Source organism: Eumetopias jubatus, unplaced genomic scaffold, assembly GCF_037043125.1.
Source record: "Eumetopias jubatus isolate StellerSeaLion01/CBP00866 unplaced genomic scaffold, mEumJub1_p1.0 scaffold_9, whole genome shotgun sequence".
Classification (NCBI taxonomy): Eukaryota; Metazoa; Chordata; class Mammalia; order Carnivora; family Otariidae; genus Eumetopias; species Eumetopias jubatus.
Window position 1 is genome coordinate 49,020,712 of NW_028274815.1, and position 27,308 is coordinate 49,048,019.

General features: G+C 49.7%; 1 protein-coding gene across 1 annotated transcript in view; it reads right to left on the minus strand.

The window, feature by feature from the left end:
* Window positions 1-25,576, minus strand: part of HK2 (hexokinase 2) — a 63,031-nt gene extending 37,455 nt beyond the window's left edge. Inside the window, exons 1-2 of the mRNA XM_028116332.2 lie at window positions 25,038-25,576; window positions 5,696-5,858 (exon numbers count right to left, since the gene is read on the minus strand). Coding sequence (XP_027972133.1) covers window positions 5,696-5,858; window positions 25,038-25,100 — 226 coding nt within the window. The 5' untranslated portion in view covers window positions 25,101-25,576. The remainder of the gene's footprint in view (window positions 1-5,695; window positions 5,859-25,037) is intronic.
* Between the last annotated feature and the right edge of the window lie 1,732 nt (window positions 25,577-27,308).

A 27,308-nucleotide genomic window follows, 5' to 3' on the forward strand; every position in this document is an offset into this window, starting at 1 on the left:
TAAGACGGTCCTCTTTCCACACAGTGTGCTGATAAGCACCACCTCCTCTGCACTTTGAGCTGGAGATAGTAATGGCCACGCTAGAACTCTCCCTGAGTACTTCCTTGGTTTCCTACACCTTCGTTGTTCAGTTATTAAGCGCTCCAGATGCCAATCTGCATATGGGCCATCTATTTCTTACTGCAACCATGACTTGTATACCTGGATACAAATTCTGCTTGTTCAAGCAATTTCTTTAATCTGCCTGGCTTCCGTTACCACTTACAGTTGCTGTGAGAATTGAGATTGGAATAGAATGATGGAGAGATGGGGACAGTGGAAAGACTGTAATAAATAGTGATTGAAAACTTAAAAAAAAAAAAGAGTAAATACCCTATGACTAGATCTGTGGAACGTTGGTCAACAGGCAAAACTCATACACATGGTAAATTTAAAAGTGATTGTTTCTGGCGGTCAGGGTCAGGGATTGCCTGGGAAGGGGCACAAGGGAACTTTCTGGGCTGGTGGTAATATGTCTTCTCTCTTGATGCGGGTTGCATTAAATATATGTCTTAAAACTGTACATTATTTGTCAACTCATCAGATGATACTTAAAAGTTGTCATCTCACTGTATGTCAATTTTATATTAAAAAGAAAACATATTGAAATCTAGTTAGTAATGTGCATACTGAAATTTTGGGGTTGAAATAAACTGATTTCTGTAATTTACTTTGCAAATGCATCAAATAAAACAAGATGCACTGATGGGTAGAAGGATGGAGGAGTGTGGTAAAGCAAATTTAGTAACATATCAATGTAGAAGAATCTGGATAGTCTGTATGTGGACGTCCGTTATACAATTCTTTCAACTTTTTGAAACTGGGGGCGGTGGGGGAGGCAGAGGAAGGGGGAGGATTTTTTTTATATACCCCGACTGACAGCCATCTGATATTCTTAATGGTATATTTTTTAAGATATTATTTATTTGAGGGGGGGAGAGTGAGAGAGCACCAGCAGGTGGGGGAGAGGGAGAAGCAGACTCCCCGCCGAGCAAGGAACCCAACCAGAGCTTGATCCCAGGACCCTGAGATCACCACCTGAGCCAAAGGCAGACGCTCAACCGACGGAGCCAGCCAGGCACCCCAGCCGTCTGATATTCTTGGCCCATCTACATATATTTCATTTTTATCTGCGCCGACTACATTTCTATGATGCACAGATGGTCCACACAATCTATGAAGTGTGGCTATTTTAGAATCAGCGGCCATGGGCTCTGCGTCCACTGACATTCCCTTCCTGCTCACAGACAGCAAACCAAGACTTGAAGGTTCATTTTCCTTCAGTGTAACGGAGGCCTCCATCATAAAGGGATGGCCTGAAGCTTCCTGAAGTCTCTCCCACACTTTCTACCAGGATTTTCATTACCATTAGACAGCCGGAAACCATCGAGAAACAAGAGCTGGAACCCGGTCCTCGCTCCAAAATGCAGGGCCTCTAGGGATGGGGATGAACCCTCACAGCCACTACCTCCAAAAGGAAGGACCTGGAAGGCTTACTCGCCCTCTCTCAGTGAACTTGGTGCTGGCCGTGGCTCTTGCAGAGCTGACTTGTCGTTACCACAGGACTGTGTTTACAGAACACATGAGAAGGGCACATATTTGCTTTTCCCTTAATTCTTGGGCCTCCAGCCCCCTAATCGTTCCTCTTTTTACAAATGAGGAAACTGAGGATCAGGGCATACCTGAACTGCTCCTAAGCACACAGTTTGAATTCAACCCCATTTAACCTAGAATTCTGATCCTCACCGCCCCCGCTCCTGACACTGCCCTGAAACCACCTCCCATCCCCACCAGGAAGAAGCCAATTTTACAAATGCCCATCTAGGACAAAACTGGGTGAGGAGCTTTTAAGGCAGCAGTGTTCACACTGCAAGCTGGAAAAAAAACTCAGTGGCTCCTGACCAGCAGCTTCTGAAAATGAACAGAGAGCAATATATCTGACTGTACCACATGCAAGAATAGACATTGGTCCCTGAAACTTGTTTCAGCTGTATATTAATATTTATACATGGGTGTTTCTTGGTATAAGCATGCAGTCCAGAAAAGTTAGAAAGCCAATGATTTAAAGATTAAGTCCCTCTAGATCAGAGATTTAGATCTGAGATTTAATTTCCCAGATTCAAAAAGAAACGCTGGAAAGGAATGGGCTGAGGAAGGTACTCGTGGAAAAGGCATCACTTGAGCAAAGACCCCTAGCCTTCTGTGGGAGACACACATAACCACCAGTAGCAGCAAAGAACCCAGGCTAACAACTAACAAAATATAAAATTGAAAGCCTTGACATTGACTATTTTAAATTACATCCCCTCATATTCCCCTCCCCAAGTTCAGTTTCCTTTCTTGATTTTCCAAGAGCAATTCCTATCATTCATCTTGGATATATAGTCCAGTTTAGATCCTAATAAATTTTACGATGTATATGTGTCCATAAGCAATGCACAGCATTGTTTGAGTGATTTTAAGTTACATCCAGCTACTAGGAGGTCCCCGTCCTTCCCCAATGTTTCACACATTGTTTTTTAGATGTATCCATATTAGTATACACACATTTATGTAGCATGCTGCACAGTATCCCTCCACAGGGATAGTCCATAAGCGGTTTCCAATATTCTGTCATTATAAGCAACAATGTTATGAACATTCTTGAACATGCCTCCTCCGTTCATAAGGGAATCTGCTCTAGTTACAATATAGCTGGAGGGAGTGTTACTGAGTTGCCATATACATATACCTTCCACTTTACTAGTTATTGCCAACCTCATGTGCCAGGAAAACTACTACTAATAGTTCAGTGTGTGTCCTTGAGACTTTATACACCTGTACCTACATATATATACATGAGTTTACAGAGTATGAATATAGGTAAATCTATCTCGTGCTTTATAATGGGTTGCAGAGGACCGTTTTCTGCATGAATTGACCAGTGCCCAACTGATGGACACTAAGGGCTATGCCCCCATCACAGTATTTCAAAGAATTTTTTTTGTGCATAAATAAGCAGCACACTGGTTCTAGTACACACGCAAAACAGATTGGGACTCCCAGACCCACCTCTTCATTTGTACAAAGGAGAACACACTACGTCCCAGAGAGCTAGGGTGAGGAGCTGGCCCAAGGACCCCAGCAAGGGAGAAATGAAGGGGCTGAGGGCTGGGGTTCCTACACTTGGGGCACTTGCTCTGCTTAAGGGAATAAAGCATTTCAGTACACATTATTCCTTTTACACACCATCCTCAGTTACCCTCTAGGATTTGACATTATAAAGAGGTACTCTGTGTATCACCAAAGTCATGTAAAATCTCCCTGTGTCTGTGTGCAAAGGAGGTCAAGCAAAAATTCTTACCCTGGACCCTTCTGCCCCAGAAGGCTGCAGGAATCAGCCTCTGGCTTCACCTCAGTCCAGGCAACTCACATTCACAGAGGCTAAATGCTCCTTGTGGCTCCACCCTGGGACGCAGACAGGATCCCAGGACCCCAGCCTGAGGTCACAGAAGAAGACTCAATGACCACATAGCACAGTAATCAGTGCAAACTGTAAGAGGCAAAGGGAGGTGTCTGGGGCTCCAATCTCAGGAAAGCAGTGAGAATGTTAAAAGCTGGCCCCATACCTAGTTCTCAACAAATGTATTCACCTACTGAAGCCAGACATCCAGCCCCACATTTCAAACACTTGCAGCTGCGCTCAGACCATGTGCTCTGGTGCTGAGTGCACAGGCTCACGCGTGCACGCACACACATAATGGATTGGGTGCAGTCTTGATGCCTGACCTTTGGCATATATGCGTTTGAATCCTGACTCAGCCTCTCATTAGCTGTGTGACCTTAGGCAAGAATTCGACCATCCAAGCTTCAAATTCCTCCTCTTAAAAAAAAATTTTTTTTTTAATGTAGATAAAATTGGTCCTTCCCTAATAGGGTTTTATGAAAAGTAAATGAGTTACTGCACATAGGTGCTCAGAAAAGCTCTCAGACCATAAAAATGTAGTAGATACTTGGGGTACTTGCCTGGTGGTGGTGCCTGAAATAAAACAATGTCCCTGGCCTTAAGGAGCTAGTAAATTTATGAGAATGTCAAATAAAAACAATAGAAGCGGGTGTGGCCGCCAGTCAGAGGGAGTGGTAGGTACAGTAAACAGTGCCAATGTGGAGGGGATATGAGGGGTACCCGGGGATCAGAGGCGGCCGCTCACCTCAGGGAACTCATTGCAGGGCTGAGACACACACTCAGAGCAATCCTGAACCAGGCCACGCACTCGGTGCTGGGTCCAGGCTGAGTCCCAAGGCAAACATAATTATTTTCCAAATTGTAGGAAGGTCCAAAGTCTCGTTAGACAAACCAGGTCCCCAGAGGCTCTCAGGCAGGTTAGCCTCAAGGAGCCAGATGTGATGGAACCTCTGAGGGCATAGGGCGCATGAACAAGCCCTTGCCCTGTGCCCTCCCCAGCGGTATCTTGGTGCTCTCTCCTCCCTCGGGTCGGAGATCTGTGCTTGCTGCCTCCTTCCCCTGCCTGGGTGGCTGCCCCTCGGACTCTTGCCCCACCATCCACATGTGGGTGGCTGTCACACACTGCTTGCCCCTCCCGGCCCCCACAGGTACCTCACGTCTACTAGGGAACAGTTACTGCGAGGGTTAAATGACACAAGGATGTGAATGTGCTGACACAACTGCATTCCGTCCCTTCTCGGAGGATGCCACCACCCCTCAGCAGCAGGGCTCAACATCCTAGCAACCCCTCTGACTCCTGTCCCTGCCCAGCACATCCCACCGGGCCTCGCCCTGTCTCTACCGGCCGCCCCATCACGCCGTCCCACAGGGCAGACGCTGCTGATGTGCGTTACCCAGACAGTTCTGCCCACACCCCTTGAAAACTCTGTTACTCCCCTGAGCTTACTGAAGACAGACCCACTGTTTTAGGTGTGCGTGCAAGGCCCTCTAGCCCAACCTACCTTCCCACTTCCATCTCCACCACAACCCTTTCCTCTGGTTTGATTAAATCACCTGCTGGGTGGTGCATAGTGAAATACAGGGTCTGTATCCAAACAAGGGGATGAAACAAAGCGTGATAGGTTCTTGAGCGCACCCTCGGAGCCTTTAATCCCTAGACATGCATTGTGGCTCTTCACGTTCTCCCAAGCGTATGTGGACTTCAAGTACTCTTTTTTTTTTTTTCACAGAGTTCCAGAAACACAGAGGACAATCTGTACCATGCTGTTTCTCGAGCAAGGCTGTGGAATGTGCCACGTAGAATGACTGCCCGGCCTCTGGCTGTGGCCATCTCAAACACGGTTGTTCTTCATCACCATGACTGTGTGCAATCTCTGTGGAACTGTGAGCTCCCAAACTCAGCCGATAAGCCTGCCTCAGCACAGGGACGGATAACAAATGGCCGGCAGCAATGCCTTGGTAGGGTTGACAAACACTTGCTTCGACCTTGATTGCCATGGCTGCCTGCCTCCCAGTTTTCCTGTCTACCCCTCCCCGTCGACTTCGTTAAATTTCCTGTATGCTTCACCTAGCCAGGGCTGGTTTCTGGGGCGTGAAACCAAAGAACCTTTGCTGATACATCGTTCTTACAGTCCCTGAACAAAAAGCCACCTAAATCTCCCCCAGGCAATGGGGCACCCTGAGCCGCCACCTCCGCCCCAGGGTCAGCACCTGTCCCATCCGGAGTAGACCTCACAAACGTGGGCAGCATTTTCACTGAAGCAGTGGGGTGGGTGGTAGCTCCAAGCCCTTTCTCCATCTCCTTGCGGAACCGCTTAGAGATCTCCAGAAGGTTCTCATCAGAAAGACGCATGTGGTAGAGATACTGGTCAACCTGCAAAGGGGTGGGGGGGAAACAAGAGTTAGAGAGCAGCAGGGTTAAATCAGTGTGGTACGCATCTACATCATGGAACATCCCTCGGCCCTTCAAAAGAATAAAACCTGTTATGTACAGAAGGTTATTATTAAGGACCATGTAACTGGAATCTATTTGACAAGATATCTTTAAAAAAAAAAAAAAGAACTAAACTGCAAGATAAAATGAGAAAAATAGGTTTAACTTTATTTCTGAAGAGTGGTAAAGACGAGGGGAAAGGCACATTAGGGAAGAGGAAGAGTTCTTTCCAGAAAGGTTGAGTTTAAGGGTCTCTGACAACATTCTGGGAACTGGGGTTCATTACTGACCCCCCTTGTTCCCCACACACCTTGAGGCCGTCATGGCAATCCTAGTATCCTCCACCCTGGGCCAAGCAGCCAGCACCTCTTGCCTCACTTACACAATCCCCAATTCTGCCTTTACCTCTTCCATCCATTTTCCATCCCCAGCCAGACTCCAACCATTCCCCTGCTTAAAGAAACCTTTCAGCGGCTTCCCATTAGAACCAAACCTGAAATCCTTCCAAGGCCCCACAGGATCTGGCCTCTCCCCACTGGACACCTCTGGACTCCCTCGCGCAAACCCTACCCTTGGTTCAGTCCTTCCCTGCCTTGGAACCCATACATGGGCCCTACAGCCTTTATCCCGTCTGCCCGTCTCTTCAGCCCTCTCCAGACCTCTCAGCCTTCTCTTGAAACAGTCAGGCCTCCCATTATTCCAAGAACTCAGACTTTTCCCTTCCCAACACCACCCACGATATGTATCTCTTAGTGTCTAAATTATAATAAGCACCAAGGGCAAGAAGAACCGTGTGTATCTGTTCACCCCTGCATCCCTGGCACGTGCTGCCACAGAAGAGAGCTTCTACATAAACCGCATGCAAGCTCGCCTCTCCTCAGAGGCAGAGCCAGCTCTCCCTAGTTAGTTCACTGACCTTGTTTCCAACATCAACTTACACGAACTTTCCCCAGATTCACCACCAAAGAAGAACCAGGAGTACCTCTCACACAGTTTCCTTCTTGGAAGCTCCCGTCTGCCGTGGCTGTGGATATTCCCAGTTTTCTCCTCTCAGGAAGAGGCCTGACAGAAATCCCTCCCAGGAGGCACACGAGTTTCCACAACACCCCCATTCTTGGCAGCGCTGTCCAGGACAGGTGACACTGCCGGCCACGGAAGGGTAGGGGTAGACACAGAGTCAGGAACATCGGGCCAGGCCCCAGCTACCCCTTCAAGGGGTGAGGGTCACGGTCCTCGAAGCTGCGGGACTTCAAGCAGCCCTGCTCTTCCCAGCTCTGCAACGGCCGGGTCCCCAGGGGCAAAGCCTGGCTGATGACCACTGCCCCTGCTATTCCTGTGGGAAACAAGGAAGTTCCTGCCTGCCCCCTGCCCTTGCTCAACTTTGACAAAGAAGCACATGTTATTTAATAATTAGAGTTTCCAGACAAATGTGCTCGTTAGTAGTATAGCCTGTTATATTTTCTGTCCCTTTTTTGACAGGGCTTCTTGAACTTTTTTTTTTTTTTTTTTTTTTAACCAGAGGAAGGGCACAAGGTGCTTAATCCCTTAAGAAAAGAACAAACCCAGTTTGGTCAACAGAGACGGTCCCCTCACTCACGTCTTCCTCTATTCCACGCTGTATCCTAACTCCCTTTGGGATCTAGGGCACATCCTCCTCTTTAGGCCTCTTTCTGCCCCTGTAGAATAAGGAGATTGGCCCTCCTTGGCTCATTTCAAATATCCTGCTCAGGACTCACCTTTGATCATTCTTCTAGATTCCCCAAAGATCACAGATCGGAGTCTGGAGTAAAATGCTGAAAACAGCTGCAAAGGAGGCGAAGGAGAGTCCCTGGTGAGTCAGCCCACCCAACTCCACAATTGCCATGTGGTTCAGTCACAACACTGAGACGTGACCCTCGCACGCATAGGGTGGGAAAGAACAGGGTGGACATGGAGAATGGTAAAGGCCTTGGGCCACTTCTGTCCCGCCCCGCCAACAGAGGGACCCGGTTTGTCATGCGGGGTTTCAAATTTGCAGAAATGATGATTTCCCAGAACTAGTCTGTGGCCAGCATTTACTAAAAATAAATCAGGAAGAACCCAATCCATTCTGTTTCCTGACCTCGGGCCGCGGGCAGCTCACCCGCCTTGAGCGCATCATCTGCCCCAGCCTCTCAGGGCTGTGTGGACACCAGCCCCCACCACGAGCTGGGTCTCCTAGAATACTGGAGAGCCAGAGTGCTCCTGAGGAGGCCTGCCCTCCCTCACAATGAGGTTTGTGGCTCCCCAGGGGGTAAAAGGGTACAGCTTCAGCCCAACAGCAGACAAGGCCCCTCCCTATTGGTGGGAGGCCAATCTCTGGCGACCCTGAGCCCAGGGCAACTTTAATCACCCCAGAAGCCTCTAGGCTCCTGATCCAGTGACACCCGGGTTGGCCCAGGAACACTGCCTCATGGCTTATGATGCTAACATACAAAATCCAGGGCCCCCAGACCATAGACTAAGGCCAGGCCATGTCCAAGAACAGCCTGAGATGCCCTGGTGGGCAACAGTAAAACAGTAAACCCTTACGTGGCACGGTCACTGTTCTCAAGGTCTTACATCCATTAATTCATTGAATCCTCACAACAATCCTATGAGGCAGGGAGTGTTCTCTCCATTCTACTGAGAGGGGGAAGGCGACATGCCCAGACAGAGATGCAAAGGACCAAGCTGGGACTGGACTGGATTGGGCAGCAGTCCTGGCTCGTCCACTCTGCTAGATAAATGCCCCTCTTCTGCTCGACACCAGGCCAAATGGCACCGCAGTGAATTCAGGCTGGCTATGCCCACTAAAAAGCCATCTTCTATTCCAGTCATCCCCCGATGTCGACACGAAGGGCCAAGAGCAGAGTGTGTCGCCCTTGGGGCTTGTCTGGCAGATCAGAGGGCGGCAGGGGCAGCAGACACGTCTCTGAACGTTGTCATGAATTCGACACATGATCAAGTTGGAGCTCCCATATTACTACTTTCCCAAAGAGAGAAGTCGAGTGCCAGAAGCCTCCTGGCCACCCACTCCCTGCCCCCCACCCCCCGCCACCACCACCACCACCACCACCACCATCACCACCACCACCATGGATGGCCCTGGGTGTTGTTACAAAGGGGGCCAGGAGAACAGCACCTGTACTGCGTTATTAACAGGACGCCTGGCCACTTCTTGGACTGTGAGGTCATGTACACCAAGGAGCAAAGGTGCATTGGCCACAATTCCATGGCAGCCATTCCTAGTTCAACTCTGAAGCTTAAGCTTCAACAGGCTGGTTAGAATTCCAGTCGATACTTCTCATCCTTAACCCGGAGAGACTCTAACAAGTACACAGCCTTATTTGAAGTCAAGTCACCTTTTACCCAATAGAGTACAATCATCTTTCAGTGTTCAGTGATAGATGAAAACAATCATGGTGATTGTTACAGTAGCTAAATATTTCTTACCTGCCAGACGCCATCCTATGACTTTACTGACTTCACCTCCATTGTCCTTTTGTAAAACTTCTAGATCCCTGCTTTATAAGCCACTCGATGGGGAGGGGCAGAGCTGGGATTCCAACTGGGGGCTTGGGACCGCCAGCTTCCCTTCACCTGCCCCACGGGCCCTCCTGGCGTGGGCGGGCACTCTCTGCCCTATGGTTTCTTGGATGAATACTCAGGGCCTTGATTTCCTCTCTAACACATGAGACTAAGAGAAAGGATATGGGACAGCTTTGAAAAATGCAACCAGAGCACCTTGGCCCAAACTTCCCTTCTTTCACAGTATGATGTGGCCACCCTGAGTTTATTAGGGAAGGACTGTCTAATCACCTAATGTCATGGCTTCCTAAACACACCGTGGGGCCCACACCGCCTTGGCTGGCGCTGCTGTGTTGGGTGAAGGGTGGCCAAGGGATGCAGAAGCCAGAAACAAGAAGCAGCCTCTGTACAAAGACGATTTTCCTAGACTGGGAAGGAAGTGAATGCACTTCACAGAATCCTGCCAACTTTCACCCACGGTGCAGCCAGAAGGAGGGAGCACCAGACCCAAAGTCACGGGACAAAGTCATTTAAGAGATATCAAATGTAGGCAAGGCAGTACGACTGCAACTAATAAATACCCTTAAAAATGCCTTTGGAACATCACGTTCAAAATCCCACTGCAGATAGCATTCAAGTATGTCCAGTTTGCCTCTCTCACCCCAACAGTCCATCAGCCCTAGGTTTGAATGCTTCTAACCATGACACGCTCAGTACTCTTTTTTTTTTTTAAGATTTTATTTATTTGAGAGAGAGAGAGAGTGAGAGAGAGCATGAGAGGAGAGAGGGTCAGAGGGAGAAGCAGACTCCCCACTGAGCGCGGAGCCCGCTGTGGGACTCGATCCCGGGACTCCAGGATCATGACCTGAGCTGAAGGCAGTCGCTTAACCAACTGAGCAACCCAGGCGCCCACACTCAGTACTCTTAACATTGGTCAGCTCTAGTTGTTAGAAAATTTGTCCTCAATCTGAGATAAATCTACTTTCTGGTAACTTCCATCTAGTCTCCATTCTGCCATTTGGGATAAGCGTTCCCAAACTTGGCTGCACATCAGCATGACTGACATGAGGAGTTTTTTTTTAAAAAAACATGAAGAATCCCAAAGAGCCATTCCAGACTGACCAACTTGATACCTTCAGCCCTGGGTGCTCAAACACCTTCCCCTCTCCCGGACCTGGTATCCCCCATGCCAATAAATGTGATAATGGTGGGCTAGGCTCTGGTCAACATTGCCTAAGGTCATTTTTACCACTTTTCTACCTGGAAGTCTCTGAAAGTCAGCAGTTAAGACATTAGGCTAAGTGTGAAATAATCCTGTGTTGATCCTGGGGGCTGGGAATTGAAAAGATTAAACCCTGTCCTTGTTGGAAACATTTAGGTCACTGGAAACTATCAAAGCAGGATCATTCAGGCCAACCCTCATTTCACAGCTAGTGATAGTCCAGTGCAGCCCGTGGCACCGGGAAATCGGTACCCGAATCCTGGCTCTAACACGTGTACAGGTGTGTAACACTGCACTGAGTGACTGACCGAGATCCAGTCTCCTCCCTGTAAAACGGGGTAAATAGCCCCACACAGCAGTCACCGGCATAAATGAGGAACATAAAGCTCTCTCGACCCCTTCTCTTTGTCTCCTAGCCTCCCCATTGGCCAGCAGCACCCTCAGAGGGTCAAGGACATTTCTTAATCCTATTCTAGTCACATCCAGGGTTAACAAAACAGAGGCTGTTTCCCCAAATTGTTCCTTCTCTTTCTGTGGTGGGTGTGTGGCCTATCATACTGGGATGTTTCTCTTTAAAACCCCATCAGGGAGAAAGAGGGAAGTGGGGGGGGGCGCTTTCCAAGCTGGGAAACAGGCTGGAAGCAAAGCCGGGCTGAGGTATTCGAAGTCCACTTGCCAGCCTGGAGGCAAGCATGTGTATGAAAGAGGAAGAGATAGCAGTTTTAAATGACATCTCTTTAGCAATCTTGAGATTAGAACTTCCTCATTGTGCAATTTTGGTCAGTTTCTTTCTTCCCATGACACACCAGCCCAACAAGCCTGTTTCCTCTACAGAACTGTGAGTACGGGTGGGAGAAGTTCGAAAGAGAAATCAACCGCATCCTCTTTATGAAATAAAATGAGAAGTCCATGCCACATTTAAGTGTCCACATTTTCCCCCAGACTAGCATTAGAAGGAGGGGAAGTTATACAAAGAATGGAGAGAGCAGGTCACCCTCACAGAGGATCCACCTCAAAGTGTGCAATGGCCTGGGTTGGGGCTGACACAGCCCCGGCCAAGGTATGGATGGGGAAGCCCTGAAAAGAAAGGCCTGGAAGTAACCGGAAAGGGACCTCAGAAAAACCGAGGACAGGGGGCAGCCTAAACCAAGGTCACACAGTTGAGGCTACAATCTGGATCCCCCAGACACCTTCCCATACTCTCAAAAACAAGAAAGGACAGTCCTCCTGCTGGTCCACAAGGACCCATGTCATCTTACAGGCCAATCCCAACTAAATGGCTGGTGGCCACTGCCTAGATCCTCAGGCCACCCTGTCCGTTCCGAGAGGGAAAATGGTCCTGATCAAACTATTCAGATCCAGAAGAAAACAATGTTCCAATTTTGACAGTTGGTTATATCAAGTATACCTTGAATACTTTAAGGGGTTTCAAAGAAAAGTGTGGAGGAAACTTCAAATTTCAACACCTGTAAGATTTGTAGCATTCAACCCCAGAATCTCTGCCATTGATGCAACCCCAGCTCCTCCCATTGTAGAGCCTTCATTGAAAACCAATTATATGCAAAGCACTACAGTGAACAGGAACATGATTTTAAAAGAAATCAATTCTGGGGGCTCCTGGGTGGCTCAGTCAGTTAAGCACCTGACTCTTCATTTCAGCTCAGGTCATGATCTCCGGGTCGTGAGATTGAGCCCCTTGTCAGGCTCTGTGCTGAGCATGGAGCCTGCTTGAGTCTCTCTCTCTCTCTCTCTCTCTCTCTCTCTCTCTCTCTGCTCCTCCCCCCCATTCATGCTTTGCGTTTCGTTTGTTCTTGCTCTCTTGCTCTCAAATAAATAAATAAATCACTTCTAGAAATGGATAGTAATGATGGTTGTACAACAATGTAAATGTACTTAATACCACTTAATTGTACATTATATATATATATATACACACACACAGAAATAATTTTTTTAAGAACTCAAGATTCTTGTTCTCTAGGACTTTAACAAGATAGCACAAAACTCAACTCACATTATAGACCCAATGAATGTCTCCAAATTGAATGGAGGGATGGATCTCAGTAGATAAAGGCAAACACAATGCGAGGCGATCCATGGAAGAGTTACAGGGGTACATGGCCCATGAGACTGGCAGGCAGGGGAGACTGTGTTCTGGGCTAAGAACATATACATCCAACATACATGTCAGTGGATACACGGTGACCTAAAGAATAGGGGTTATCATGTGAAAGGGCTCAGAAGATGTGGGCCGAGATCTTGGAAGGACATTATGAATTCCAGGACCAAAATTCAGAAGACTGCAATGTCTTCGGATTAGTCTGATTTCAACTGACCACTTTTCATCACGGGATCATGGGAAGAAAGGATCATCAAGATCACCTCACTATGTAAAGTTGCTGTGTTGTTTACTGACCCGTTAATTCCCTGTAGGGTTTGGCGCCAGGAGAGAGTCTGGCTGCCCAGAGTCACTGTTTCCTGCTACGGCCAATGAAAGTCAAACCCCTGACTCTAGGACAGCTGTCCTTTTTGCCTGGACTGTCAAGGGGCTCAGAGCTTGGCCCTCAGCTCCAGTGAACTATCCCTAGTCTAAGTGCATTGGTGCCTGTCCCTTTCACTGAAAGCTGAGCTCTATCACCTAATCCTTTTAGTAAGGTGACAAAAGAACTAATATAGGCTCAAGCAAATGCTCATCAGTCATCCCTACAGGACACATCATCCTGAACAGAAGATGAAATTCAAGCGAACAAATGGGGTAAGAAAGCCACTCCACAAGCATGTAAGCATCAGGGCCAAGGACACAGGGACACCCTGAAGCGCTGCTGGACTCTTTCCCCAGGCTTTGTGTATTTCTTATCGAAGACCTAGAACCTTCTCTCCAGAAGGTGCTGGAGGTACAGTAGCTAATTCCTACCTTTTATTTAGCTTCTTCCCGATCCCAAGCAGACCAACTGATTTTCAGCTTTCCTAGCGCTTGGGTCCTTGTCCCAAAGATAGAATCAGGTCATGTATACAGACATTAGGCAAAGGCTCCAGGGCTCCAACCTAACTTCCTCAAAAGAAATTTTAGGGAAGACCACACCCTCTTGAAGGGCTTTGACTGATCTCGTGTGCTTTAATGCGACCAGTCAAAACAGGGTTGGGGGTACAGGGGCAGGGATACTCTCTACAGCAATTAAGAAGGCACCACCTAGGGACGCCTGGGTGGCTCAGTCGGTTAAGTGTCTGCTTTCAGCTCAGGTCATGATCCCAGGGTCCTGGGATGGAGCCCCACATCGGGGTCCTTTCTCAGTGGGGAGCCTGCTTCTCCCTCTACCACTCCCCCTGCTTGTGCTCTCTCTCTCTCTCACAAATAATTAAAATCTTTATTAAAAAAAAAAAAAAAAAGGAAGGGCGCCTGGGTGGCTCAGATGGTTAAGTATCTGCCTTCGACTCAGGTCATGGTCCCAGAGTCCTGGGATCGAGTCCTGCATCGGCTCCCTGCTCAGCGGGGAGCCTGCTTCTCCCTCTGCTTCTTTCTCTCTCTCTCTGTCTCTCATGAATAAATAAATAAAATCTTAAAAAAAAAAAAAAAGGAAGGAGGAAGGCCCCACCTACCACCACATACAGCCGTTCATACATAGATGAATCTCACAATATAAAGTCGGGCAAAAGAAGCCAGACACAAAAGGGGACATACCTTATGAGTCCATTCATATGAAGCACAGAAACAGATCTCTGCTGACAGAAGGTGGAATAGGGGTTACACTTTGTGTTGCTAATGATCTGTTACTGGATCTGGGTGGTGGTTACCAGGTGTTTTCAGTTTCCTGTGTATATTATACTTCCATTTTAAAACATAGGAAGAAAAAAGGGCAAGGCCCTAACTAGGCCCTGGTCTACCCACTACACATGGTCAGAGGGCCCAAGAAGCTCAAAGAAGTCTGTAAGAGGTCAAACCAGAGGGAAAAGCCATCATCTAAACGTAGCCACATGCACAGCCTTCCAGTGGCCCTATATGCTGACACGGGCTTACAACTTTGTTTCAAAAGAATTTATTTTTGCATTATTCCTTTGCCAGCGTCACCTCAAGTCTTCGATGAGGAAATCAAGCCTTGGAGAAGCCTCCCCAAACCACGGGTTGAGTCCCTAGCAGGACCCACTACATACGGTGGTCAGCTGAGTGCCCTAACCTGGGGCACAGGTGTGCCCGTCCTGGGAAAGCCAGGTAACTACCATCAGTGACCTCATTAATAATAATGCCTTCACAGACTTCTCCTGGGAGGACCACGGCTGTGCAAAGAGCAGCAAGTTTATACCGTAATGGTGCCAAGCCAAGACCAGATGTTTCTGACAGAAAGAAAGGAAAGAAAAGAAAGAAAAGAAAGAAAGAAAGAAAGAAAGAAAGAAAGAAAGAAAGAAAGAAAGAAAGAAAGAAAGAAAGAAAGAAAAGAAAGAAAGAAAGAAAGAAAGAAAGAAAGAAAGAAAGAAAGAAAGAAAGAAAGAAAGAAAGAAAGAAAGAAAGAAAGAAAGAAAAAGAAAGAAAGAAAGAAAAGAAAGGATAAACTGAGGAGGGAAAGACATAGCAGAACCTCGATGCTTTAAGGTTCCTTCCTCTGAAAGGCAGCTACCCAAAAGTAACAGATCTGCCACAACACTTTCTTCAGATGGCACCAGGCAGAACTTCGCTGGGGCCACCAGGGGACCTCAGGGAGATTCCGGCTGACGCACCCTGCACTCACAAGCCTGGGGCACCGGGGTTAAGTGTGGAGCTGACCTAGGAGGCTTACAGGCCACTCCCCCAGGATCCTGTTGCACCTTGGTGAGTCACAGGCTTTCCAGTTCTTCCAGTTCTTGCCTCAGCTGCCTGGAGTTATAGCCAGACTGAGCTCAGGCAGTGGCACCCGTCTGGGGTCCAGGAGATGGGCATTTGGGACACGGGTGTTGGGAGCCTCCTGTCCTCAGACATTCTGGGCCAGCTGGGGGTGGGGGGGAACCTGTGCAATAACATGTCCCAGATATACATGACCCCAGCACAGTTCATTTACATAAAAGTGAGTGCTAAATGGATGGAGTGGGCCCTGGCCAGGGGCTGAGGGCACCAGGGGAAAGGAGAGCCCGGTCTCTGCCTGCAAGGGGCTCAGTCTATTGGTGGGAGGCAAATATGTCAACAAGTAATTACAAACTGAGGGGAAGGGCAGAGAATAGGCAGTTTCTCTCCCTGTTATAAAATACAGATCTTGAATCACTGAAATCATGCACACATCAATACAATTCTAAGGAGTGTCTCAGGAGGGTGAGAAATGTGTATATGTTGACCCCACACCTAGAATGTTCTCCTCCTCTGGCGTAACAAAAAACTCCCATTTTGCCCTTCAGGGCCCAGCACAAATGGCCTCTCCCCAAATTCCCAGCCACCAACACACTTTTGACACCTTGTGTCTCCCACCCTCGCTGGTCCCAGAGAACTAAAGGCACCAACTACATGCTCCCAACTTCACATTTGTGATGTCAGCAGCTACCTCAGGACTGAGACAGAGCGGGTGCTCACGTCATAGGCCATGGTCACGCACAAGGGGCTATTGGGGTGCCAAGGGGGTGGGTGGGAGAGTAACCTGGGTGAAGGGGAGAGCTGGTCATTCCAGAATCCCCAGGAGCTCAGAGCCTGACCCTGTTCTTCAGGCCTGAGCCCTCACTGCACGTGACCCTGGCAGCAGCACGGTTCCTTCTCCAGCTACCTGGCTGTCCTGTTCAGTTGCCCAGGTCCCCTAAGAGTCAGACTCTGCCTCCCCTGGACAGCCCCATACCAGGGAACCGGAGTCTACCCCTGAGCCTCTTGCCTCACAGGGACATCTGAACTCCCCACTCCAAGTGTTCACCTGCTGCGCCAAACCCCTGCGGATCTGGCCCTCTGCATAACATCCAGCCCCAGACCTTCCCAGTCAGCCCCACCCACCCCACAATCACCCCCACCAAAGGCAGGGCAACCCATACATACCAGTTTGCCCAGGACAATCTCAGTTTACGCTGAGGTAGCAGCCTAAGTATTAACAGTGTCCCCTTTTATTCTCAAAAGTGGCCCAGTTTGGACAAATTATAGGGTTACTCTAGGTACAGGCCACAAAGCAAATCCTGCCTTTGTTCTTGGGGAGCCCACACCTGACTGATGAGAAGAGCTCATGCTGCACAATTGGTGCTAAAAGGGAAATAGGGACCGAGAAACTGGGTTCCTGCTTGGGGCTTGTCCTATATAAACCTGGGCTGGTCACTTAGTACACAGCACCTGGTTTCCTCATCGATAAAAAGGACTGAAACTAGATGATCCAAAGGTCCCTTCCCAACTGACACCTGACTCACAGCCCCGTGAAAATGAAACACAAGTGGCCTATCTCCAGTTGTCCCAGGCAGCCCCATGCTGGGGTTAGAGGCCTAGGTTCTAGGGTCAGCCTGAATTCAGGCTTTCCCTTGAGCAAGGTACTGTCCCTTTCTGTGCCTTGGTGTCTTCATCTGAATAATAGCTAATAATGTCTACCAGGGAGGGCTGCTTAAGGATGACCTGAGTTAGAGTGCACAGACAGAGCCTAGCACTTACAGTAGTGTTTGTTATTTTAAGAGCTTTAGAAATTGGGGGTGAGGGGGGATGGAACTGATGAGACATGGCTAGAAGGCTTCATTGCAAGGGGTTGAGACAGAAAAATGTGGAAGGAAGCAGGAAGCAGGAGAAGGAAGTCTCTCAAATGGGAAAAAGGAAAAGTGGCAGCTTCACATGCCCTCATTTAACCCTGATGGCTTATCTGGCTTCATTCCTTTGTCAGACAATATGGAGATGCCAGAAGAAGAGGGTAGGAAGAAGGCCTTTCAAGAACATGGACCACACCTCCAGGGTAGAACCACTGAGCCAAGGGTGAGGAGAGTCAGGAAGGCTGGTCGGGTGGGCACCAAGGGCCAGGTTCTCAGCCCTGGCTCACTCTCTTAGTTAACTCCAAGATAAGTTTTAACCAAGGTCCCTCCAAGTGAGGAACATCAGGAAAATGCTCAGAGACCCATAGACAAAAGTGCAAAAAGCATGGCCACCCCTAAAAGAGGGCAGCATTTCAGGGGAACAAGGCCTCCCAACTGGGTTTGGACAAGACAAAGCCTGTACAGGAATGGAGGGAGGAGAATCTGGGTTCCACAAAGAGGGTTGCCTTGGGCTTTGTCAAGAGCCCTGGGCACCTGAGTGTCAGGAGGGGCCACACTGGACAGCCCAGAGTCTGTATGAGGGGTAAAGAGCTCTCTACTGACACCCAAGACAGCCAGGGATTCTCCTCCTGATCTGCCAAAAGACTGTGGGAATGATGGTTCCCTTCAGTGAAACTCCAGGAGTCACTGGGACCAAAACCTACACCTGGTCCTATAACTCAACAGCCCAGGGCACCCCCCGCCCCAAGCAGTTTCCCGAGCAGAAAGCCAGAATCTGGGGCAGATGTGAGGAAGGCTAAGAAAGCATCTCACTGGCCAACTGCAGCATAAGGGGGCTCAGCAAATGCCCTGGGAGCCTCTGCCCTTTGGGGGAGGGACCGAGGAGGAGGGGGGGACTAGGTTTCTACAGTCACAAGGGTGGGATGAACGCTGTGATCAGTCATGCGTTCCACTGAGGATGCTTTAACCTGCGGAACAATGATCACGGCGTCCCAGAGACACCAACCCCCCTCCCCCCGCCCCCAGTCGGGAGGCTACTTCCCAGGGGACCCAAAGGAAAGCAAGTCAGAGAAAGAACTCAAGGATGGTTCTCCTATGCCTAGGAAAGAGTGTTTTAGAAGGCAGAGGGGGCAGTGAGAATACTTCCTTATTCCTCAGCTTCAGGAACTTTCCACCCTGCCCTCCCTGTCTTCTACTCTAATCCGACATCAGACAGACAGCAACAATGTTCCAGAACCCATATGTCCTACAAGCCCTTGGGAAAAGAGAAGCAGGGCCTCTTTTGCTCCTGCCCAGATGGACAGCACAGTAGGTATCTAAGAGTGTAGTACTATACATATGTAGTTCTCTATGTACTAATATTTAACACAAAGAGTTGACTGTGTGTCAGGCACAGCTCTAAGAGCTTCACATATATTAATTCTAATCCCTACAGTAACCCTATTAAGGTGTTATCCAAAAACTCTCCAAGGCCTAGAAAGGTTAAATCAACTGACCTACGTTCACAGAGCTGGTTACATAAACCAGGATTCAATCCTGGGAGACTGGCTCTATCACTCACCGTACAGCCTCTCCCAATAGGACTGTGGGACTGGCCCTCAGTGAGTTATCACTAGCCCCTCTCCTCTGGTCCCAGCTACAGTAGCTCCTGGGCTCATGATCTGCCAGCTCACCCACCTGCTTTGTTCAGAAGTCTGACGGATGCCTGGCCTCCCTGGAAATCCCAGCAACAACCAGGGGAAGATTCTCCTGTGGACAACTGAGCAAACTTCTCTCCCACTTGCTTCCTGCCGTGCTGACACTGCAGGCATTTTCCTGACTGAAGACAGAAGAACAGTAACCCAGGTAACCCACCCTTCAGCCAGGGGGGCACGGACATCTGCTGACTGCTGTGGTCTGCAGACTTCACCTCAAATTCATCTTTTGTAAAAGATCACTTGCCACCCACCCATGACTGTCCCAAGACCTGGCACACTGCGAGCTGGGAGCCAAGGTCCTAGTTACAGCTACTATTAACAAGCTGTGTGATCGTGAACAATGCGCTATAAAATTGAAGGAGGGGATGAACTATGTTCTTTCTTCTAACACAGTTTCTCAACAAAGGTCTTTGTTGCAAGGGGGCTGTCCTGGGCACTGTAAGATTGCGTATCTCCTTTGCCTCTGCCTACTAGATGCAGCAACACATCCTCACCCACCTAACTGGTGACAGACAAAAATGTCTCCAGACATTACCAAAGCCTACTGGAGGGCAAAATTGTTAGCAGTCGAAAACTATGGCTCAAAAGAAGTAGCAACAAAAACAAAACAAAACAAAGAGAATACAGGCTTTGCCCCTACAAACTTCAGGTAGGGTGGGAATTCCTGCTCTTTATTATAGGTTGGGATACAGATAGCGCCTCACAAAAGATTGTGTGGCCCAAAATGCCAATAGCACTGAGGTTGAAAGACCTACTTTAGGAGTAGGCAGAAACAGCCCCTCCAGCACAAGGAAGCATGGCCTGTGATCCATGGCGTGCAATATTAAGACTCAGGCAAGGAACTCTGGGATCTGATCTTCTCAACCCCTCCCCACTCACCCCCAGCCCCCCACTGCTTTAGAAAGGGAAAGACAATACAGTGTTGGAAAACAAACCAAACTTGCCGACTTCAAAATTCAACAATGATAATGAGAAACCCATTATCAAGAGGTGTCTTTCAAAGAAATATTTGAACAAAGGAAGTCAGTTTTCTGGAGTTCTTGAGGTCTTTTAGTACATCAGATCTCCTTACTCTGGCTGCCAGGCTTTGAGAAAACTGTTGTGGTTTGCGTTGTTTTGATTTCCCTTGGAAAAGGGCCCCTAACTGCCCTCAAATTCCTCAGGGTGCTGGAAACATTCATCTTTGAAAAGTGATGTTTTAAAAAAAAAGTTGGCTTTGTCTGAGGAGCCTCAGAGGGAATTTTAATTAATTCAGTGGTAAAGAAAAATGCTTCCTAGCACTCTCTGAAATAGAAATTTGGTGATACAAAAAATGGATGATTAGCAAAAGCTTCCATCAACTCCTTCCGAGCAGGGAAGGGACAGTATTAGGATGCTAAGTATTATGTACACATTGAACAAATGAGAAACTGTACCTGCCAATGTCAGTTAGGTCAATCAAAAATAATCTTAGTAAGGCTGTGATCAGTAGTTGAATCTGACTCCCGGTACTTTAACCCCTTATCAGAAGATATAATGGCACATAGTAGGTACTCAAGGCAGACCAATCAAGGCTCCCTTGAGGTCTCCAACTCCTCACCCCCTGGTAAGGAACCCTCTCTTGACTGCTGCCTCATCTCACCAGACTGAAAGGTGTCTTAGTTTCAGTTTCCCACATCATAGCCAGAGGAACTGGTACCCACAATAAGTTCTCAAAAAACATTAAAACTCTTGTCTTTCTTGACTCTTGGGGGCTCTGCTGAATTTTCTGCTTCCAAGATAACTCCCTCCTCTCATAAGTCCAGAGTTGAAAGCCACTCCTCACACAGAAAAGAGCCCAAGCGAGCTATCTATATTCCATAAGAGGAGTGAAAATATGTCACCAGTCGATGCATGTTAAAAAAAAATTCATCCAATGGCTAAAGGAAGGCATGCATACCTCATTTCACTTCTATGGTTAAAACTGATTCTCCTCAAGCAGGAAAATCCTCTATCTTGAATGTTTACTATACCTCAATCAATAAAAAGAATCTCTCTCTCCACCCAGAGGACAGAGAGCCTTGATTGCTGGAAGACAGGAAACTCCCTCACCCTCCCTATCTCCCTCCCTGTGTCCCTGACCCCCTCCCTTTCTCCTCAGAATCAGCCTCAGGATCAGGATCAGCCTCAGGCCTTGATTAAAGAAGAGTCCACCGCCTTTCTTTCTTTTTTTTTTTTTAAAGATTTTATTTATTTATTTGAGAGAGAGAGCCCAAGAGGGGGTAGGGTCAGAGGCAGAAGCAGACTCCCTGCGGAGCAGGGAGCCCGATGTGGGACTCGATCCTGGGACTCCGGGATCATGACCTGAGCCGAAGGCAGTCGCTTAACCAACTGAGCCGCCCAGGCGCCCGAGGCCACCGCCTTTCTTAATGTCCCCCTTTCCACCCATCCCGTTCAGCCCCATCCTAACCATCCCCCAATTTGCCTTTCACCCTCCTCCCCTTCCTGCAGCCCTTGCTCAGCTTCTGTCTCCAGGAAGGGCTGCTCTCTCAGCCTCACACTCACTGAGTACCTCATCAGTGGCCAGAAACTATGGCTACAAAGGTGAGCAGCCAGGATTCTCCCTGCCCCAAGGAAGGAACCGGAACTGAAAACTACAAAGTCTAAGGTATGGTGGAACAATAAAAATGCCATGATAGGGCGCCTGGGTGGCTCAGTCAGTTAAGCACCTGCCTTCGGCTTAGGTCATGATCCCAGGGTCCTGGGATCCAGCCCAGCATGGGGCTCCCTGCTCAGCGGGGAATCTGCTTCTCCCTCTCTCTGCCCTTCCCCCACTCGTGCTCTCTGCCTCTCTCTCATGTTTTTAAATAAAATCTTAAAAAAAAAAAAACCATTGGTCATGAGAACTCCCATTAAAAAAAAAAAAATGCCATGATAGGGCAAAGGCGCCTAGTGTGAAGAGCGTGGCATTCAAAGGAATGGTGATGCAAGTCCTTGGGGAGTGAAGGTAGAGAACATGGAGGGGTCAAGGGGCATTCAGAATGCAGTGTTAAAAGGCTTCTGAAATGTTCCAGTCTCACTCCAGAAACAGACTGGAAACAGAGAAACCCTAGGAGCCCTCTGAAATAAGCCAGAGACAGGTTGACAAATGCGTAGCGATCAGAAAGGAAAGTCATGAAAGGAGTCCAGAGCTCCCAGCCAGAAGAGCTAGAGGGTACTGGTGCCATCAATGTAGCCAAGGAAAAGAGCTAGTTGCATTTCTGGGCATGCTGGGTGATGGTGCTGCCAGCATCCCAGAGTGGATGCAGACAGGAGCCAGGATGGAGTCCACTATTGTTTCCAGAATCAGGTGAGTGTGGTCAAGAGCATGCGGCTCTGGAGCCCAACTGCGTGGCTTTAATTCCCAGCTCTTACAAAAATGCTAGTGACCTTGGACAAGTTAGTGTGCCTTTGTTCCTTACCAGTAAAAGGGGGATGCTGATAATAACTGCAACTGCTCTGTGAGATTGTTGAGAACATTAATGAGCTAACATCCGTAAAGAGCTTAAACCAGTTCCTGCTACACTGTAAATGCCACATGTGTTTGCTCTCGAGTTTCAAAGTGTCAGTCTCCTCCTAATGGTACAAAACCCTGGACTTGTCCATCAGGAGATGGCGGGGGGTGGGGGGCTAGTTCTGGTGAATCCAAGTTTTCCATGCCTCAGACTACAACCCAGAATATGTAGGATAATGGGGATTTCAGAAGAGTCCAAATCAAGACCTTTTCAAAAGACTCTCTAAAATTAAACTCAAACTTCATCCTTCTCCCCGAATTCATCCTTGTAGCAGCAACTGGAAAAGAGGCTTCTAGGGACACCTGGGTGGCTCACTCAGTTACGTGTCTTCATCTCAGGGTCATGAGTTCAAGCCCCACACTGGGCTCCACACTGGGTGTGCAGTGGAGTCTGCTGAAAAAGAAAAGCTGCTTCCAAAATATTCTGAGGCTCCTCCTACTTCCTATCGAACGGCAGCTGGAATCAAACAGTTTTGCTCACCTAAGCCTAGAGGCCAAGTCCCAGGTTCTGACACCTGGTAAATTAAAGGCCTGACTCTATTCTGCCCCCATTGGTAATTTAGAGGAAATACACCCAGTGTCCACCCAGACACTTCACAGGCTAAAAGGAAGCTGCGAGTGTAGGTAAGAGTCGCCTACAAAAAAGACATGTCTACATTACTGTGTTGAATCATCACAACTCCCTAATGTGGGCAAGGCTGCTGCTGTGACTCCTGTTTTACAAGAAGAAACCAACAGTCCAAAGAGGCAAAGTGACTTGCTCAGGGTCCTGTGGTTAATAAATCACAAAACAAAGATTAGAACTCATTTCCAGATACCCTGGTTTAGTCTCTCTCCGCTCTGGGACCAAAGAGAGGACTCCGAATCCATACCAAGACAGTTTGAGTCTTAGCCTCCTTCCTCTGGATTAGGGGAGAGTAAACTGGTAAAGGAATTACAATGTCCTGGAGTGACAGCTTCCTACTTTAGGATTTGCCAAGGGATGAGTCTTCCCCAAGGGTTAACTCACTTCTTGGGCAGAGAAGCCCATAGAAGTTGCCAAGATTCTGCCGGCTCACAGACACATTCTTAAACTGAATTCAGGGCAGAGCAGAGCCACATCCCAGGAAGGAGAGGGCAACAGTCGTCCACTCAGCCAGCCGCCCTCTCCTCCCTACTCCCAGTCTGAGGCTAAGTATTGCCACGTTTTATTTGGGGGTTCATCTGCATCGGCTCTGAAAACACCATGAGGGTAACCCACCACCCTCTCCTTTGCTCTGAGAATCCCCAGAATGGGAGTACGATACGAGCAGGTCGCGGCACCGAACAACTATTTCAAGACACTATCCCAAATGTGTTCCCTGTAAGATACAGAAATTTCAAGTATGTAATTAAGCAACGCTGTCACTGCCTCACAGTTCTGGACACCCCCCACCGCCCATCCCTTCTTCTCAAGTCCTAGTGAGGTCCAGGGCCAGGTGCCAATCTTGAAATCCCGAGTATTTCAGAAACTCAATGTTCCCCAGAGTGAGAGCGCCTCAGGCCCAGCCCCACCCCCAACCCCATACCCGGAGGCACCTAGAGCTTGGCTCCCGGAGGAGCCAGAAGCTCTTTCTTATGTAAATGACCTAGCTCAAGAGCTCGGAGGGCTGCCGACAGCGAAGTGGGCAGACCTGTCGGAGTCTCGGGCAGGAAAAAGCTCGTTTACCTAACGAAAACTTTTCAAAGACAGGAAAGCCGGGGGGGGGGGGGGACAGTTCGTGTAACTTTTAGTAGTACTAGAAATATCAACCAAAGTTCGCCCCCTACTTGGAGGCGGGGGCCGGGGACTCAAGGCCCGGCAGTCCCAAGGCACATTTGTGGGGGAATGTACGCCCCTCGCTGGGCCTCAGTTCCGGGCGCCTCAGTTCCGGGGAGGGGGCGCGGCGGGCGGAGTTTCTCGGCCGCTGTCCCAGCTCCTTCCCGGATCGGCCTCTCCCCAAGCGCACCTCCGCGAGGCCCTGAGGAACGCCGAGGGGAACCGCAAGTCCCCAGAACGCGATCCTTTGGCACCGGAGTCCCCCGGCAGTCCCACGTGGCAGCGGAGCCTCCCCCCACCAGCCACGATTCTTCCCCCCACGTGCTCTCGCCGGAACTCCGGCTGCGAGAGGGGGGCTCCTCCCACGTGGGCCCCACAGTCTCAGACTACGTGCCGGGTGACCCGCCCCTCCAGCGGGAAGAAAAAAAAAAAAAAAAGCGCGAGCGCGCGCAGGGTGGCAGGAAGGCAGAGAGTCGCGCGGTGCGCGAGCCCAGGAGCCTCGCACGCGCGCACACGCCTGCCCGTGCCTAGCGGACGTGGCTCCTCGCGCCCAGGAGTTTCCCGGCAGCCCTGACTTTTTCCGCGTCCTCGACCCCGAATGAGGAGGAAGTGGTTCCCCGCAGGGTCGAGGAGAGTCCCGGCCGGCCGGGACCCCAAAGTGAGAGCCGGGGACCACACAACTTTGTCAAAGGCGAGCCAGCCGCCCCTGCACGCGCTTACTTACCTTCTGCACTTGGTCATGGTTGAGCTCCGTAAAGAAGTAGGCGAGCAGATGCGAGGCGATCATCCTGCCGCGGTCCGACGGCGCCGAGTTGGGAAACCGAGGTTGGAGCGCGTGCGGGGGAGGAGGACAGCGCGGTCCGACCGCTTTGTATGGGGGCTTGGCGGCCCAGCCGGGAGCAGTGAATCCGGACGGCACAAAAAGAAGGCGATGGCACGCTCAGCTTGAGAGTCTAGGGTCTCTGGAAACAGGTTTTGGGAGTCCCGATTGCTAGAAGGAGCCCAAAAATCACTGCTGGCGACGTGTCGGGTTGCCCCACCGCCAAGGTGCTAACTTCACCACAGGATCACTAAAGGCTCCACTTGGGAAGAATCTCGGTCCGGTCTCACTTGGGCGAGCGGACTTCTACGGCTCACACACGCGCTGCCTTGCCCACGGATCTCCTCCGCTTGATGACACGGCGGCCCTAGCGGTGGCTCGGGACTCCTGCTCTGGAGTTTCGTGCAACAATGTGGCTTATTGAGGGGCTGCCGGCTCGCGGGCCTCCGGGTCAGTGACGCGCGCACGCCCATTGGCTGCACGGGGAGGGTGTGTGCGCCCACGGGCCGCCCGCCGCCGCGGCGCAGCCAATCCGTGCGCACGGCCCGCGGGCGCGGCCCCTCCGACACCCGAGCCGGGAAACTGGAGGGGCGCGCCCGGGGCAGGGGGCGGGGCCCGGCGGCAGGGATGGGACGTGTGGTCCGTGGCTAGAGGCTGGGGCGGAAAGGCGCATGAGCCACTGCCGCGTCAGGCTCAGCTATGGGTGGGGGGCGCGTGATCACAGACCCAGCGTGTGGGACGACTGGAAAGACGGGTCACCCGACCAGCACGTGCCTTGTGCGGGGAGAGGGACACCGTCTGGTATCTCGGGGTCATGTGAGGGGCCCCCACTGCTGGGTCACATTTCTGAAACATCTTAGTCCTCACCTGTTGTGGCTCAACAGGGCGCTACGCTGAAGCAAAACTGAGGCGCCGCCTTAGCTGCTGCTTACTTTATGCCAGGCATCACAAAACGGATAGGGGGTGGGTTTTGCTAACCTCGTTTTACAGATGAGGAACCCGGGGCACGGGCCGTTAAGGGACTTGTCCAGAGTCACACAGCTATGTGGCAGATGGAGGAAGGAACCCACGCCCGTCTAACTCGGAGGCCCAATTCTTTTCCCTATTTTCCTATCCTATTGGTCTAAGAGCCCAGGGGAGTAAACGGCAGGAAAGGAGATATATCTGCAGCTGCGGGACGGACGCACGCGTGGGTGAAACTGGTGGGTGCTTAGTGTGTACCCCAGTGATCCTGGACGTGTGTGGGGTGAGGTGGCTTAGGGATGCTGAGAGGAGTGGGAGGCCCAGCCACAGCTAATGCCTGGCGCCAGACTCTGAGTTTACATATGCGGTGGCAGCCGGCAAGAATGAAATGCAGACTGATGAAGACAGGGGACGGATGCTTGTGGAGAAGAGCAAGCCTGGGGTTGGAGAGGTCGCTGAAGAGCTGCTGTATTCTACTGAGGAGTTTCTCCTCTCATAACCAGTTGGGGTGCTATCTACAATGTATACATTATTATAGCATTATGTAAGTAACAAATGTTCATGGTTGGAATATACAGAAATAAATAGAAATAAAAACATCCATGATCCAGCCTCTCCGCAAAACTTCTTGCCAATTATACATTCACACCTCTCCCTCCCCGTACTCCAGTCAGGCCTGGGTCCCAAACTGCTTTTGTCACAGTCACCATAATGACTAACCTGTTGCCAAATCCTGTGTTCTTATCCCTTTTCCACCCTTGTCTTACTCCGCTTCTTGGGATACCTGCACACAGTTGACCGAATCCTGCATCCGGACACACCTTCCTCTGTGGGAGCTGGGGAAGCTCCACCCTTCTGATGTCCTTCAGGGTCCTCAGACCCTGTTTTCTCTACCAGTGAATGCTGGAGTATCCAGAGGCTGTCCTCCACCCTCTGATCTGGTTATGCTCTCTCCCTGGGTGATCCCTCCCAGCCTCAAGACTGTTGTATCATCTATGTGCTGGTAACTCGCAGATGTAAATCTACACCAAGGACCTCTCTAGGAGCTCCAGACTTACTTCTCCAGCAACCATTTGTCATCTCCAGTGAATGACTAGCATCTCACACTCAACATGTCCAAAGCCAAACGTAACTTTTCTTCCCTAATCTATTCCTTTCCCAGTTGTCTCAGCAAATGACATCACCATCCACCCTAAGTCATCCTTAATTCCT